Below are 16,446 nucleotides of genomic sequence, written 5' to 3' on the forward strand. Positions count from 1 at the left end.
AAACACGGCAGAACGAATTATTCGGCCGTAGCTGATCATTGTTTCAACACAGCGGGTTCTCATGATATTGTTTTCTCCGATACCAAAGTACTCTGCAAACCTCCCGGGTACTACCAAAGATTTGTCCATGAAGCCATCCAGATATACAAATGAAGTACCGGTGAGGACGCTTGACGCCGAGGTTGAGGCACACGTATATTTATTTCACAATACGACAGTGGGCATATACACACTCGAGGGGGTATCGGCCCCCTCACCCGTATAACTCGGGATACACCCCTAGCTAACTCTGTCCTAGCCCCGAATCCTCCACTAATGGGCTAGGGGAGGCTAACTGGCCCGACACTGGTAAGTCGGGCCCGGTACCCGGAGTTCCAGACCAGCTCTTACAAGAGCACCGGCTCTGGCTTTCGGGACCACGCCGCTGGCTCAGTCCTGTCCGGCCCTGAAAAGGACATCGAACTAGGGGAGTCTAGGGCTCTATCTAAGACGTCTTCAGTCTTCTTCCCTTAGCTTAAACATAACTGACTCGAGCCCTTTGAACATCCCCTTTTATACCCAACCCCTCCCTGAGGGGTGGGGCCCCGGGGGATCATAACGTTCGAACCAGCCCCCCCCCAGGGTGTCTGGCTCGGACGTCGTAGAGGGCACCTCCTCGTGCACTTACGTAGCCCCGCCCACTGTGTTTGTTTTCCATAGGCTGCCATGCATAACGGGCCCTCTCTTTAACACCCCTACATCACCCCCCCCCCCCCCCGCATAGCTTGCAGCCGTCCCGGCTGCCAACATACAAAAATGACAATAAAAGTGCATTTACACCTTGACCGCGCGTGTGCCTCACTATTTTTCAACAATAACAAGAACAGCAACAAGAACACAACAAAATGCAACAGCAAGAAGAGAAAACAACCCGACGCACCCCCCCTTGAATAAATACGAATTCCGTAAAAAAAAAAACCTATATACAATTTGCAGGGAACCCACCATACACACAACACCAGGTGAACCCAACGTATGTACATTTCAATGGGCAGGGAACACACCACCCACACAACACACAATGAACCCAACATATGTACATTCAATGGGCAGGGGACACACCACCCACACAACACACGATGAACACAACCTATGTACACATCTTCCGGCCTCATAACAGTCTGCGCATTTTTGCGCGCGTCCTTGCAGTGGGCCCCTCACACGGGGTAACCTCGGGTGGCGGACCGTCAGGTGGCAATTGTCCGTCCCGGAGTGAGTCCTCATCCGATGCCGCGCGACCGTCGGTATCCCCAGGAGGGGTGGTCGGGCGTGAGCCCGTCAGTCCTGATGCACCTGGAGGTGGCACGGCCGGCAAGGCATTAGGTGAGAACGACGGAGACGGACCCAATGAGTCGGTCGACCCCCCACACGTTTGGCCACGCATGTGTGAAGTGGGTTTGTGTACCGCAACGAAGGGTTTTAACCTAGAGGGGTGCACGAACCATCGCCGCTTCCCCCATTTAATGCGCACGCACTGTGGTCGCAAAACTTCGACCACCTCCACAGGGCCCCGCCACGGCCGCACCAGCTTAGAGGAGGTAGCCAGTGGCACTTGGGGACAGTGCAGCCATGCCTTGTCCCCCGGCTTCCACTGTATCATGTGCGCCCGACCCAGCCTGAGGCGCTCATTCGCCTTTTGACGGAGGTCCGAGTTTAGCATTGCAGCATCCCGCGCCTCTGTCAATTTGGCCAGATTAAATTTGACGTGGTCAGCCAATTTAGTTTTCCCTTGCGGCTCGGGGATCTGCAGCTGGGCGCGAACAGGCGGGTCGGGTTCGCGACCGTACATGAGGTAAAAGGGGGAAAATCCCGTAGCTGCATGGGGTGCCATCCGGTATGCCGCCAAGACCCCTTGAATATGCAGGTCCCAGTCAGTCTGTGAGTCCGAGACCTGCTGTGACATCATTGACGTAATGGTGCGATGCAGGCGCTCGACCATCCCGTCAGTTTGCGGGTGATACGGGGAGGTACGAATTTTCTTCGTGCCTAGGAGGTCACAGACTTGTTTGAGTAATTTACCAGAAAAATTTCTGCCCTGGTCGGTCAGCAGCCGCTCCGGAGCACCTTTGTCCAGGACGTATCCCTGAACAAAGGCCTCCACGATGGCTGCTGCCGACTGGTTGGCAAGGGGCCAGGCCATAGGCCAGCGTGTAAAATACTCGACACCAGTCAACAAATACCTATTGCCCCTGGGGGTGGCGGGAAATGGGCCCAAAATGTCCAGCGCGACAAGCTCATTTATTCTGGACACTTTGATCGATTGCAAGGGCGGGTTAGACTCCCGCGCCGGCGGTTTCCGTTGCGCACACCGAGGGCATGATCCCAATAGATCCCCAACATCCCTCGTCATGCCAGGCCAAAAAAAATCAAGTTGTAGCAGTGCAAGAGTCTTTTGGGTCCCCAGGTGTAATAGGCGCTCATGCGCGGCCCACACCACCTTGCCTCGCAACCCAGAAGGGACCACCAGCCGATGTCGCTGGGATTTGCCGTCCCAATGCATCAGCAGACCTTGCACCATTTCCCATGCATCCGAATCACCCTTCACACGCCCAGCACCCCCGACGCGACGACGCCACCCGAGGAGGGAGGTATCCTCCATCTGGAGGCGCCCCCATTCAGTGACGGGCAACCCCAACAGGGAATCTCTTCCCTGTTGTTCGATCGAATTAGTAATTAATGTTTCGTCGTCGTCGGTGGCTGCCAAGACCGGAACCGATGCGTCCCCTGAAGGCCTGCAACGTCCCGACCCCAGGAGGCATGGACATTCGGAGGTGGTTGGCATGCGCGACAGAGCGTCCGCATTCGTATGGCGAACGCCCTTACGGTAGGTGGTTTCAAAATCAAAGTCCTGGAGAATCTCCAACCATCGAGACAACTGTCCCGATGGTTGTTGAACTCGCAGGGCATACTGTAGTGCCGCATGATCTGTGCGGACGGTGAAATGCCGACCGTACAGATATGGGCGATACTGTTGGATGAAATAGACAATTGCCAACAGTTCCCTACGGGTGACACAATATCTTTGCTCCGCAGGAGACAACACCCGACTACCGTACGCGACCACCCGTTCCACGCCATCAACCACCTGGGAAAGCACACCCCCAATACCCGTGTTGCTCGCATCGGTGTCGAGCAAAAAGGGCCTAGAAAAATCGGGGTAAACCAAGGGAGGGGCTTTTACCAGGGTGTCCCGAAGGGAGCAGAAAGCAGCCTCCTCCTCTTGACCCCAGTGGAACCGAACCCCTTTAGATGTTAAAGCGTGCAGGGGTTTGGCAATTGTCGCAAAATCAGCGACGAACCGTCGGTAATACGACGCGAAACCAATGAAACTCCTGACCTCTCCCACCGAGGTGGGAGTCGGCCAGGAGCTGACACACTGCGTTTTGGCGGGATCGGTAGCAATACCTGAGCGTCCCACGATGTGCCCCAAATAACGCACCGAATCGCGCAACAAATGGCATTTTTGGGGTTTGAATTTCAAATTAGCAGCCCGCATCTTTAGGAAAACCGCCCGCAACCTCTGGAGATGCTCGTCAAAAGTTTTACCAAAGACGATAACGTCATCCAAATAAATGAGGCACGACTCCCATTGCAATCCAGCCAAAACCAATTCCATCAAACGCTGGAAAGTTGCCGGCGCTGAGTGTAAGCCCATCGGCAACCGGTTGAATTGGAACAGGCCGTGCGGTGTACAGAAAGCAGTTTTAGACTTTGAATCATCGTCCAGAGGAAGCTGCCAGAATCCCGAAAGTAAATCGAGTGTGGAAAAGAATCGCGCTCCCGCCAAGGCGTCCAGCGATTCATCCATCCGAGGGAGCGGGTATGCGTCGGCAACCGAAATTTTGTTAAGGCGCCGAAAATCAACGCAAAACCGCAACGATCCGTCCTGCTTTTTAACCAGGACAATCGGCGCTCCCCAAGGGCTGGTGGAAGGAGAAATGATGTCGGCGGCCAACATGTCATCAATAGCCGATTTGACATGGTCCTTTTCGGCGGGACTCAACCGAAACGGATTTTGGCGAATTGGCGCGCTGTCACCCGTGTCAATATGGTGACGCAGCAGGTGAGTACAACCCAAATCGTATTTATTCCGACTAAAAACGTCGGAAAATTCCCGCAGTAGTGTTTTAAGTTGTTGACGCTCTGAATCTGACAGGTCCGTCGATCCCGCACAAAGCGCCTCGAGCCACCCTTCATCGCTGTCCGAATGCGGTCGCGGCGCAGGGACAACGCTGACGTGATTTGCGACGGTTTCCTCACATGGCACCGGCGTTGCGTGAGCAAGCACGGTTCCCTGTGGGACCACCACCGTCTGCGAGCCCACATTGAGGACCGCGATGAAGGGTTCACCGTCCCCTCTTACTATGGTCTGGGCCGGAAGTAAATGAGGTCCACTAACCCCGGCCCTAGACGGCCCCAGCAGAACCCCTTGGGCCGCAATACCCTTAGCGAAGGGTCGCCGAAGTTTCAAGGGAATCAACATTTGTGCCCACGGAGGGACGCGCACCGTTCTCTCTACGAATGCCGGCACCGTCGCGAACGCCGTCCGAGTCGTAACGGGTGATGGCAAAAACGCCATGCGTCTGCCCGACGGGAGCTCAATGCATCCCTGGTCGATTAATATCCTAATCGGCATTTTGGCCAGGAAGTCCGTCCCCAGCAGGCACGGAACCGCCAGCGAGGAGGAAACAAAAATCGGCCCAGACAATTTAATTTCCCCAACACAAATTTGGGCCCGAATTTGTCCGATGATGCCAAGTGAGCCCCCGTTAGCCGCATAGAATGGTACGTTAACAGGCATCAAAGGACGGCTCTGGACAGGGAGAATATTGTAAATTAACTCCGAAATAATGGTCGCCGATGCCCCCGTATCGACCAGGATGCGCACCTCAACCCCGTCGATGTGCCCCACAACGGCCGACGACCCCGACGATGCGGCTACCACACGATCGGCCAGCACGGACCACTGGCCGGGTTCGATATGAGTACCCAGAGTGGTGCGTGATGGTGCGATGGTGCGCGATATCGGCCCCCCTCTCGTTGCGGTGTTTGAGTGCGTGACGGGCGTGTGCGTGGGCCAAACATGTGGGGTGCCGCGACTCGCCGGGTTATGATGGTGGAGCTTGTGATGAGGCCCGTCGTCCCGTTGAGGTGTCGTCCCGCGCTGATGAGGAGAGCGGCACCCCGAGGCGACGTGGCCCCGGACGCCGCAGTTAAAACACCGCGGGAGCGCCGTCGGAGGTGACGGATGGTCGGAACGGCCCGACCCGTCCCGGCCCGACCGTGCTCCCGTCGCCTGTTGCCGTCGGTGGTCGACGGCGTAGAGCTCCTCCGTCGGAAGGGTGGCTGCAGCCACCGCACGCCCCGCCGATGCCCTGCTGGCTTTCCGCCGGAGCGACAGGAGGTTGGCGTAGAGGAGCCTTGCCGCCTGGAGCGATGTCATCTCCGCGTCCTCCTGCGCGACGACAGCGATGTCAAGGTCGTCTGCCAGGAGGAGGATTTTCTCCGTGACCATAGCGTCCACGCCGTCGTCGTCCATACGAGGGAAGGCCGACTTAGCCATCGCCAGGAGGCTCGTCCGGTATGCTAGGGGCGACTCCTTCTCACCCCGCTTGCGGTCGTAAAATTGCTGTCGGCATTCAGCTGATGGTCCATAGACCCCGCCCAGCAGCTGTAGCGCCATCGGTAACATAGACCGCTTCTCTCTCGGCGCCGATGTGAGGCCGGCGAGCGCGTCGCCGTCGAGGAGCGCCGGCAGCGCGCAGAGAGCCTCCTCATCGGACCATTTCGCCATCTCCTGATGGGCGAGGAAACGTCGGCGAAAACCGGCCCAGTCTCCCTCCGCGCCGATGAACTCCTTCAGCGGGGGCAGTCTCTGATGAAGCGCAGCGGTTGTTGTAGACTCCCGCAGGCTGATGTCACCACCACTCGGCTGTGCGTCGGTGCGAACGGCCGATGGGATCGCCTGTCGCGGTTGTGATGACGCACCCTCCGGCGGTGATGACGCTGCAGCTCCAGCGACGGCGATGTCGGAGCGGATGTTCAGGCTGGCCACGCCCTGAACAGCTGTAGCGTCGATGGCGGGAATTTCAAATTCCGACTGCTCCGAAATGGCGGGAAGGCGCCCTGGTCGTTGGCTCGCCTCGCCCCGTGTTGGATCACCGGCCCCCAATCGCGTGATGGTCTCCAGCGTGGCGGCAGCGGCATACAGCAGCTCCGCCAGCCTCCCGTGAGCCAGCCGTAACGCGTCTGGCTGCGGCCCCTCTTCATTTCCATGCCCCGGTAAGGAGGCGTCAGGCCCCGGCTGCACCATGTCTTGTGGAGCCGTCTCGGGCTCGACGATCTCGGCAGTGTCTTCCTCCTGCGGTACTTTGGCCCGCGCTGTTTTCCGCGTGTCCATGTTCGAATTACTTCTGACACCAGTTGAAGTACCGGTGAGGACGCTTGACGCCGAGGTTGAGGCACACGTATATTTATTTCACAATACGACAGTGGGCATATACACACTCGAGGGGGTATCGGCCCCCTCACCCGTATAACTCGGGATACACCCCTAGCTAACTCTGTCCTAGCCCCGAATCCTCCACTAATGGGCTAGGGGAGGCTAACTGGCCCGACACTGGTAAGTCGGGCCCGGTACCCGGAGTTCCAGACCAGCTCTTACAAGAGCACCGGCTCTGGCTTTCGGGACCACGCCGCTGGCTCAGTCCTGTCCGGCCCTGAAAAGGACATCGAACTAGGGGAGTCCAGGGCTCTATCTAAGACGTCTTCAGTCTTCTTCCCTTAGCTTAAACATAACTGACTCGAGCCCTTTGAACATCCCCTTTTATACCCAACCCCTCCCTGAGGGGTGGGGCCCCGGGGGATCATAACGTTCGAACCAGCCCCCCCCAGGGTGTCTGGCTCGGATGTCGTAGAGGGCACCTCCTCGTGCACTTACGTAGCCCCGCCCACTGTGTTTGTTTTCCATAGGCTGCCATGCATAACGGGCCCTCTCTTTAACACCCCTACACAAACATAGACACAACTTCAACCGAGAGGATGGTTTTAAATTAAGCAATCATTGGAAAGATGGCATCAACCAAGCCAAACTATAGCTGCCTTATAATTGTACAGGCATAGTAGTTTATTAGCTTTTCACACACTGCTTGCCTGTTTTGGAACATACCCCACCGGCGAGCATAACAAGAGGCGGCTTAATCCTACCTTGCTTATCTACTTCCGCCATCTACATCACAAAGCTCCAGGCATAGCCGCAGCTGCAGAACAGGTCGTCACCTCACCAGCTTATACCCACCCCCCGGCCCATCCTGGCTCCTCCCCCCTCCCCTTAACCAGTATATAAGGTCGTGTCTCTTAGAGCTCTCTTCACTTGATACAGTAATTTTGCTGTGACTGTGTTGCCTCCGGAACGTCGTGATTTAATTTATTTGTTTTCTTTTTTAACCTCAATTACTTTACTGAAAAAACGCAAGAGCATGGATCCTTGCAGTCATGAAAACTTGAAATCTAGAATTAGGCAGCAGTAAAACAGACAGTTGTATACCGGTTTCATCCACATGAGCACTCATCAGTCATGTACATTCATCAGTGTTCACTGCAGTTGTACGACAAAACAAATATTTTAATTTTCACTCCATTTAACCGAGTGAGGTTTACAATTTAAACTAAACTATTTTTGTTTTACCAGGTAAGGGGCCATCCATTTTGTACGTACGCAGAAATATGTCAAAATTTGACCCCTCCACCTCTCCCTGCACGCGTACTTTTTACACCCCCCCCACCTGCTTGACACCCCCCCCCAAATCCTATAGAACGACCGATATGTAATCTACGCAGAAACGATCAAGGATTAATAATATTAACGTGTTTAAGCAAACAGATAGTCCACCGCCGGACAATCTAACTCATTTGAAGGCCAATGTAGACTAATTATTATCGAGGCTTCACCCCCCCCCCCCCATTTCCTATGCGTACGTACATTGTCAGTAGACTCCCCCATTCGCAAGCATACGTTGGGTTAACCCCCCCCTCCCCCCTCCATGCGTATGTACTCAATGGACAGGGATGGCCCCTAAGGTCCACGGAGCTATGCAGCTCTTTTTCAGAAGCGACCAGGCTACAAATGATAGCTCAAACAAAGTCGCTTATCACGTGGAAATGTCTAGCAGCCAAACAATCTAAGAGCATATTTTTAAATGTGTAGGAAAAACCCGGAGCACCCGGAGAAAATTCCATGCGACCACGGAGAGAACATGCAAACTTCCAAATGTACAGCAGGCGTCAGGGTCGAGATCGAACCCACGTTCTCCTGTATACTAGGCGAGGGAGTTAATATTTCGCCACCACGACGCCCATATCCGTATAAAGTTGTTGTTACTCTTTGGTTCTTTCGGTAAAGTCACGTAAAAAGAGAAAATTATAAATTAAATAATAGCATACGACGTTTCGATTGCAACACAAGCAATCATCATCAGGTACAAATGAAATAGAAAACGAAACCTCGTATTCTTAGAAATATAATGCAATACAACACAGATAGTCGGCTAACATAACAGTCAACACCCTACCTGGTTGATTACGTTATTCCAAAGATTGCTAAATTTAACAGAGAGATTAAACACAGAACCGGAGACACATAGACAGACACGTAAGCAGAGAGAGATAACACAGAGACACAGAGAGAGAGAGAGACAAACACAGAGAAACGACGCCTCTGTGTCGAGGCCGTAAATAGAGAGAGAGGGGGGCAGAGAGAGAGGGGGGGTAGAGAAATTAGCATGTCAATGAGAGACCAGGCGCAACAGCAGGAAACAAAATAACAAAAAGAGCGGAGACAGAGAGAGAGAAAACACACTAAATCAAACAAACTTAGTGAAAATTGGAAATGTAATGCAATGCAACACAGAGAGTCGGTCAACACACAATTGACGCATGGCCTGGTTGATTACGTTCTTCCAGAGATTGCTAAATTATAAGTTAAGTGTGAAATTTTAATTTGATGTTCAAACTATTAAATTAATACTTTGACTTCCATAAAATTATTTAAATCACTTACTTAAAAAATACATGTTTGATATTTTATTATATATCTAAAAAATATATTCACAGCCCTGCCCAACCCCCGTATGTGTTAACAGTCAAGGCGATGTCCCCAAACCTGGCAGAAATTTCACATTCCTACAGCAAGGCAGAGATTCTCCACGGGACAACCACCTTCGATTTCCCGACAAAGCGGTACCTATTTCTATCGACCCCAGAGGGATGATGGGTCGAGTCAACCATCCCCCCCACCCCCCCCCCCCAAAAATCAGGAATTGAATGGTGTTACCAGCCGCGACGGTTTCCCAACGCTCGCATCCCAGGTGCCCGACGGCCGCGGAGACACTGACCATCACGGAGAATGGGAGCTCGAGCCGCGCGGGGTTCCGCGTGCGCGTGTTCCGCCTGCTGGAGGAAACGGCGTCGCTCTTCATTCACTGCCAGCTGCGCGTGTGCGTGGAGGCCGAATGCGACACCGTACGTACACACGCACATACAAAAACATAACCCCCCGTGTAGACTTAATAGACAAGTGCTGTTCGCGAGTAGCACACTGAGGGGGTGGGTGGTCAACACCACGCCCGACCTCCTTTGTATCCCGAGTGGCAATGTTTACACATCGCACCAGGTACTCATTTGAGGCTGAGTCGACCTATGGGGAGGCCCAGGACCGGTTCAGATCACCGTGGTTGGCCGTGAGCGGGTATCTAAATCGGGTAGCCGGGTTACGAGTGTAGCTACCGCTACACTACATGTGTTCGTACATGCGATACCGTACGTATGCACACATGTACACACGCACGTATGTACACGCAGCGGGCGGTGGTGGCTACGCTGCACGTGGCTGAGCAGCAAAAATGGCAAATGTTGTATACTCCTTTACTGTGGGCATCGCAGAGCCATACCCTGGCCTGCCAGCAGAATGAAGTCCAGCAAAGTGTGGACCGATATCGTCTGTCCCTTGTGAACATAATTGAGTGTCGCCCCTCGCATGCGTGGGTTTCTTCCCACGTGTATACGCAACACTCACTCATTGGCTGAAAACATCTTATTAAATAGAAAACTGCATAGCAATTAATAGTAGTAGGTTTTTACCCTTTTAAACTGGTACAAAACTGACACCTTTATTCAAGACATCATGTTTGCAATAACCACAACACAAGTAGTCAAAAAAGCAAACAAAAAGAAGCAACTCTGATAATGATAATAATATGTATTCTTAGGTTTTTTCGGTAAAGTCACGTAGGTAAAACATAAAATAAAACAAAAATCACGACGTTTCGGAGGCAACACAAGTCTCCGTCATCAGGTGGGACCGTCACAGCCGGATTAGCTGCATCAAGTGAGGCAATGATTCAAGATGTAATCCCTTAAAAAGCAAGTTGAGGGGGAGGAGAGGGGGGGGGGGAGCTAATCAGAATGTGGTAGCCAATGAATGGAACGTATCGGGAGGGAGGGGGGGCGGGGCTCAAAGACGGCACGGAGTGCCAACGTACAACGCATCGGGAGGGGGGAGGGGGGGCGGGGCCAAAAAAATGCACGACGGCGTGGACGCGGTTGCTACTGTACAAGACATCGGGAGGGGGAGGGGGGGCGGGGCCAAAGAATGGACGACGGCGTGGGCGCTGTTGCTGTTGCACAACGCCAACGCATTGGACAGAGGGGGAGGGGAGGCCTGATACACATGTCCTTGAACTTGATTGGTCCACACCCTAGACGACTTTCTTTAGAGCCTAGTCCCCATTGGTGTTGGACCAGATGACACCAGAAGGCGTACAACTCAAACACAGTGCAATATCAGAGTATTGAGAGCTCGGGGTAAGCATTTACACTATGAGATCTCTTTTACCAGTGGCAAAATATAGTAGTAGGTTTTTACCCTTTTAAACTGGTACAAAACTGACACCTTTATTCAAGGCATCATGTTTGCAATAACTACAACACAAGTAGTCAAAAAAGCAAACAAAAAGAAGCAACTCTGATAATGATAATAATATGCACTGTCCTTGAAGTTGATTGGTCCACACCCGAGACGGCTTTCTTTAGAGCCTAGTCCCCATTGGTGTTGGACCAGATGACACCAGAAGACGTACAACTCAAACACAGTGCAATATCAGAGTATTGAGAGCTCGGGGTAAGCACTTACACTATGAGATCTCTTTTACCAGTGGCAAAATATAGTAGTAGGTTTTTACCCTTTAAAACTGGTACAAAACTGACACCTTTATTCAAGGCATCATGTTTGCAATAACCACAACACAAGTAGTCAAAAAAGCAAACAAAAAGAAGCAACTCTGATAATAATATGCACTATCCTTGAAGTTGATTGGTCCACACCCGAGACGGATTTCTTAAGAGCCTAGTCCCCATTGGTGTTGGACCAGATGACACCAGAAGGCGTACAACTCAAACACAGTGCAATATCAGAGTATTGAGAACTCGGGGTAAGCATTTACACTATGTGATCTCTTTTACCAGTGGCAAAATATAGTAGTAGGTTTTTACCCTTTTAAACTGGTACAAAACTGACACCTTTATTCAAGTCATCATGTTTGCAATAACCACAACACAAGTAGTCAAAAAAGCAAACAAAAAGAAGCAACTCTGATAATGATAATAATATGCACTGTCCTTGAAGTTGATTGGTCCACACCCGAGACGGATTTCTTTAGAGCCTAGTCCCCATTGGTGTTGGACCAAATGACACCAGAAGGCATACAACTCAAACACAGTGCAATATCAGAGTATTGAGAGCTCGGGGTAAGCATTTACACTATGAGATCTCTTTTACCAGTGGCAAAATATAGTAGTAGGTTTTTACCCTTTTAAACTGGTACAAAACTGACACCTTTATTCAAGGCATCATGTTTGCAATAACTACAACACAAGTAGTCAAAAAAGCAAACAAAAAGAAGCAACTCTGATAATGATACTAATATGCACTGTCCTTGAAGTTGATTGGTCCACACCCGAGACGGCTTTCTTTAGAGCCTAGTCCCCATTGGTGTTGGACCAGATGACACCAGAAGACGTACAACTCAAACACAGTGCAATATCAGAGTATTGAGAGCTCGGGGTAAGCATTTACACTATGAGATGTCTTTTACCAGTGGCAAAATATAGTAGTAGGTTTTTACCCTTTCAAACTGGTACAAAACTGACACCTTTATTCAAGGCATCATGTTTGCAATAAAAACAACACAAGTAGTCAAAAAAGCAAACAAAAAGAAGCAACTCTGATAATAATATGCACTATCCTTGAAGTTGATTGGTCCACACCCGAGACGGATTTCTTTAGAGCCTAGTCCCCATTGGTGTTGGACCAGATGACACCAGAAGGCGTACAACTCAAACACAGTGCAATATCAGAGTATTGAGAGCTCGGGGTAAGCACTTACACTATGAGATCTCTTTTACCAGTGGCAAAATATAGTAGTAGGTTTTTACCCTTTTAAACTGGTACAAAACTGACACTTTTATTCAAGGCATCATGTTTGCAATAACCACAACACAAGTAGTCAAAAAAGCAAAGAAAAAGAAGCAACTCTGATAATAATATGCACTATCCTTGAAGTTGATTGGTCCACACCCGAGACGGATTTCTTTAGAGCCTAGTCCCCATTGGTGTTGGACCAGATGACACCAGAAGGCGTACAACTAACACAGTGCAATATCAGAGTACTGAGAACTCGGGGTAAGCATTTACACTATGTGATCTCTTTTACCAGTGGCAAAATATAGTAGTAGGTTTTTACCCTTTTAAACTGGTACAAAACTGACACCTTTATTCAAGTCATCATGTTTGCAATAACCACAACACAAGTAGTCAAAAAAGCAAACAAAAAGAAGCAACTCTGATAATGATAATAATATGCACTGTCCTTGAAAATGATTGGTCCACACCCGAGACGGATTTCTTTAGAGCCTAGTCCCCATTGGTGTTGGACCAAATGACACCAGAAGGCATACAACTCAAACACAGTGCAATATCAGAGTATTGAGACCTCGGGGTAAGCATTTACACTATGAGATCTCTTTTACCAGTGGCAAAATATAGTAGTAGGTTTTTACCCTTTTAAACTGGTACAAAACTGACACCTTTATTCAAGGCATCATGTTTGCAATAACTACAACACAAGTAGTCAAAAAAGCAAACAAAAAGAAGCAACTCTGATAATGATAATAATATGCACTGTCCTTGAAGTTGATTGGTCCACACCCGAGACGGATTTCTTTAGAGCCTAGTCCCCATTGGTGTTGGACCAGATGACACCAGAAGGCGTACAACTCAAACACAGTGCAATATCAGAGTATTGAGAGCTCGGGGTAAGCACTTACACTATGAGATCTCTTTTACCAGTGGCAAAATATAGTAGTAGGTTTTTACCCTTTTAAACTGGTACAAAACTGACACTTTTATTCAAGGCATCATGTTTGCAATAACCACAACACAAGTAGTCAAAAAAGCAAAGAAAAAGAAGCAACTCTGATAATAATATGCACTATCCTTGAAGTTGATTGGTCCACACCCGAGACGGATTTCTTTAGAGCCTAGTCCACATTGGTGTTGGACCAGATGACACCAGAAGGCGTACAACTCAAACACAGTGCAATATCAGAGTATTGAGAGCTCGGGGTAAGCATTTACACTATGAGATCTCTTTTACCAGTGGCAAAATATAGTAGTAGGTTTTTACCCTTTTAAACTGGTACAAAACTGACACCTTTATTCAAGGCATCATGTTTGCAATAACTACAACACAAGTAGTCAAAAAAGCAAACAAAAAGAAGCAACTCTGATAATGATAATAATATGCACTGTCCTTGAAGTTGATTGGTCCACACCCGAGACGGCTTTCTTTAGAGCCTAGTCCCCATTGGTGTTGGACCAGATGACACCAGAAGACGTACAACTCAAACACAGTGCAATATCAGAGTATTGAGAGCTCGGGGTAAGCACTTACACTATGAGATCTCTTTTACCAGTGGCAAAATATAGTAGTAGGTTTTTACCCTTTAAAACTGGTACAAAACTGACACCTTTATTCAAGGCATCATGTTTGCAATAACCACAACACAAGTAGTCAAAAAAGCAAACAAAAAGAAGCAACTCTGATAATAATATGCACTATCCTTGAAGTTGATTGGTCCACACCCGAGACGGATTTCTTAAGAGCCTAGTCCCCATTGGTGTTGGACCAGATGACACCAGAAGGCGTACAACTCAAACACAGTGCAATATCAGAGTATTGAGAACTCGGGGTAAGCATTTACACTATGTGATCTCTTTTACCAGTGGCAAAATATAGTAGTAGGTTTTTACCCTTTTAAACTGGTACAAAACTGACACCTTTATTCAAGTCATCATGTTTGCAATAACCACAACACAAGTAGTCAAAAAAGCAAACAAAAAGAAGCAACTCTGATAATGATAATAATATGCACTGTCCTTGAAGTTGATTGGTCCACACCCGAGACGGATTTCTTTAGAGCCTAGTCCCCATTGGTGTTGGACCAAATGACACCAGAAGGCATACAACTCAAACACAGTGCAATATCAGAGTATTGAGAGCTCGGGGTAAGCATTTACACTATGAGATCTCTTTTACCAGTGGCAAAATATAGTAGTAGGTTTTTACCCTTTTAAACTGGTACAAAACTGACACCTTTATTCAAGGCATCATGTTTGCAATAACTACAACACAAGTAGTCAAAAAAGCAAACAAAAAGAAGCAACTCTGATAATGATACTAATATGCACTGTCCTTGAAGTTGATTGGTCCACACCCGAGACGGCTTTCTTTAGAGCCTAGTCCCCATTGGTGTTGGACCAGATGACACCAGAAGACGTACAACTCAAACACAGTGCAATATCAGAGTATTGAGAGCTCGGGGTAAGCATTTACACTATGAGATGTCTTTTACCAGTGGCAAAATATAGTAGTAGGTTTTTACCCTTTCAAACTGGTACAAAACTGACACCTTTATTCAAGGCATCATGTTTGCAATAAAAACAACACAAGTAGTCAAAAAAGCAAACAAAAAGAAGCAACTCTGATAATAATATGCACTATCCTTGAAGTTGATTGGTCCACACCCGAGACGGATTTCTTTAGAGCCTAGTCCCCATTGGTGTTGGACCAGATGACACCAGAAGGCGTACAACTCAAACACAGTGCAATATCAGAGTATTGAGAGCTCGGGGTAAGCACTTACACTATGAGATCTCTTTTACCAGTGGCAAAATATAGTAGTAGGTTTTTACCCTTTTAAACTGGTACAAAACTGACACTTTTATTCAAGGCATCATGTTTGCAATAACCACAACACAAGTAGTCAAAAAAGCAAAGAAAAAGAAGCAACTCTGATAATAATATGCACTATCCTTGAAGTTGATTGGTCCACACCCGAGACGGATTTCTTTAGAGCCTAGTCCCCATTGGTGTTGGACCAGATGACACCAGAAGGCGTACAACTAACACAGTGCAATATCAGAGTACTGAGAACTCGGGGTAAGCATTTACACTATGTGATCTCTTTTACCAGTGGCAAAATATAGTAGTAGGTTTTTACCCTTTTAAACTGGTACAAAACTGACACCTTTATTCAAGTCATCATGTTTGCAATAACCACAACACAAGTAGTCAAAAAAGCAAACAAAAAGAAGCAACTCTGATAATGATAATAATATGCACTGTCCTTGAAAATGATTGGTCCACACCCGAGACGGATTTCTTTAGAGCCTAGTCCCCATTGGTGTTGGACCAAATGACACCAGAAGGCATACAACTCAAACACAGTGCAATATCAGAGTATTGAGACCTCGGGGTAAGCATTTACACTATGAGATCTCTTTTACCAGTGGCAAAATATAGTAGTAGGTTTTTACCCTTTTAAACTGGTACAAAACTGACACCTTTATTCAAGGCATCATGTTTGCAATAACTACAACACAAGTAGTCAAAAAAGCAAACAAAAAGAAGCAACTCTGATAATGATAATAATATGCACTGTCCTTGAAGTTGATTGGTCCACACCCGAGACGGATTTCTTTAGAGCCTAGTCCCCATTGGTGTTGGACCAGATGACACCAGAAGGCGTACAACTCAAACACAGTGCAATATCAGAGTATTGAGAGCTCGGGGTAAGCACTTACACTATGAGATCTCTTTTACCAGTGGCAAAATATAGTAGTAGGTTTTTACCCTTTTAAACTGGTACAAAACTGACACTTTTATTCAAGGCATCATGTTTGCAATAACCACAACACAAGTAGTCAAAAAAGCAAAGAAAAAGAAGCAACTCTGATAATAATATGCACTATCCTTGAAGTTGATTGGTCCACACCCGAGACGGATTTCTTTA

At 48.8% G+C, this 16,446-nt stretch overlaps 1 protein-coding gene and 1 long non-coding RNA gene across 4 annotated transcripts in view; one reads left to right on the top strand and one right to left on the bottom strand.

The window, feature by feature from the left end:
- Positions 1-16,446, top strand: part of LOC133344323 (uromodulin-like 1) — a 61,484-nt gene that overhangs the window by 25,359 nt on the left and 19,679 nt on the right. Inside the window, exon 5 of the mRNA XM_061554426.1 lies at positions 9,405-9,558. Coding sequence (XP_061410410.1) covers positions 9,405-9,558 — 154 coding nt within the window. The remainder of the gene's footprint in view (positions 1-9,404; positions 9,559-16,446) is intronic.
- The window catches only part of LOC133344324 (uncharacterized), a 53,784-nt gene that overhangs the window by 19,967 nt on the left and 17,371 nt on the right, over positions 1-16,446 (bottom strand). For 2 of the 3 annotated variants that reach the window (XR_009755339.1, XR_009755340.1), the window contains exon 2: positions 9,371-9,489. This is a non-coding gene — a long non-coding RNA (uncharacterized LOC133344324). The remainder of the gene's footprint in view (positions 1-9,370; positions 9,490-16,446) is intronic. The other variant, XR_009755341.1, reaches the window with a different exon arrangement.

The sequence above is a fragment of the Lethenteron reissneri genome, chromosome 19, assembly GCF_015708825.2.
Source record: "Lethenteron reissneri isolate LAM-NWPU_2019-01 chromosome 19, ASM1570882v1, whole genome shotgun sequence".
NCBI lineage: Eukaryota > Metazoa > Chordata > Hyperoartia > Petromyzontiformes > Petromyzontidae > Lethenteron > Lethenteron reissneri.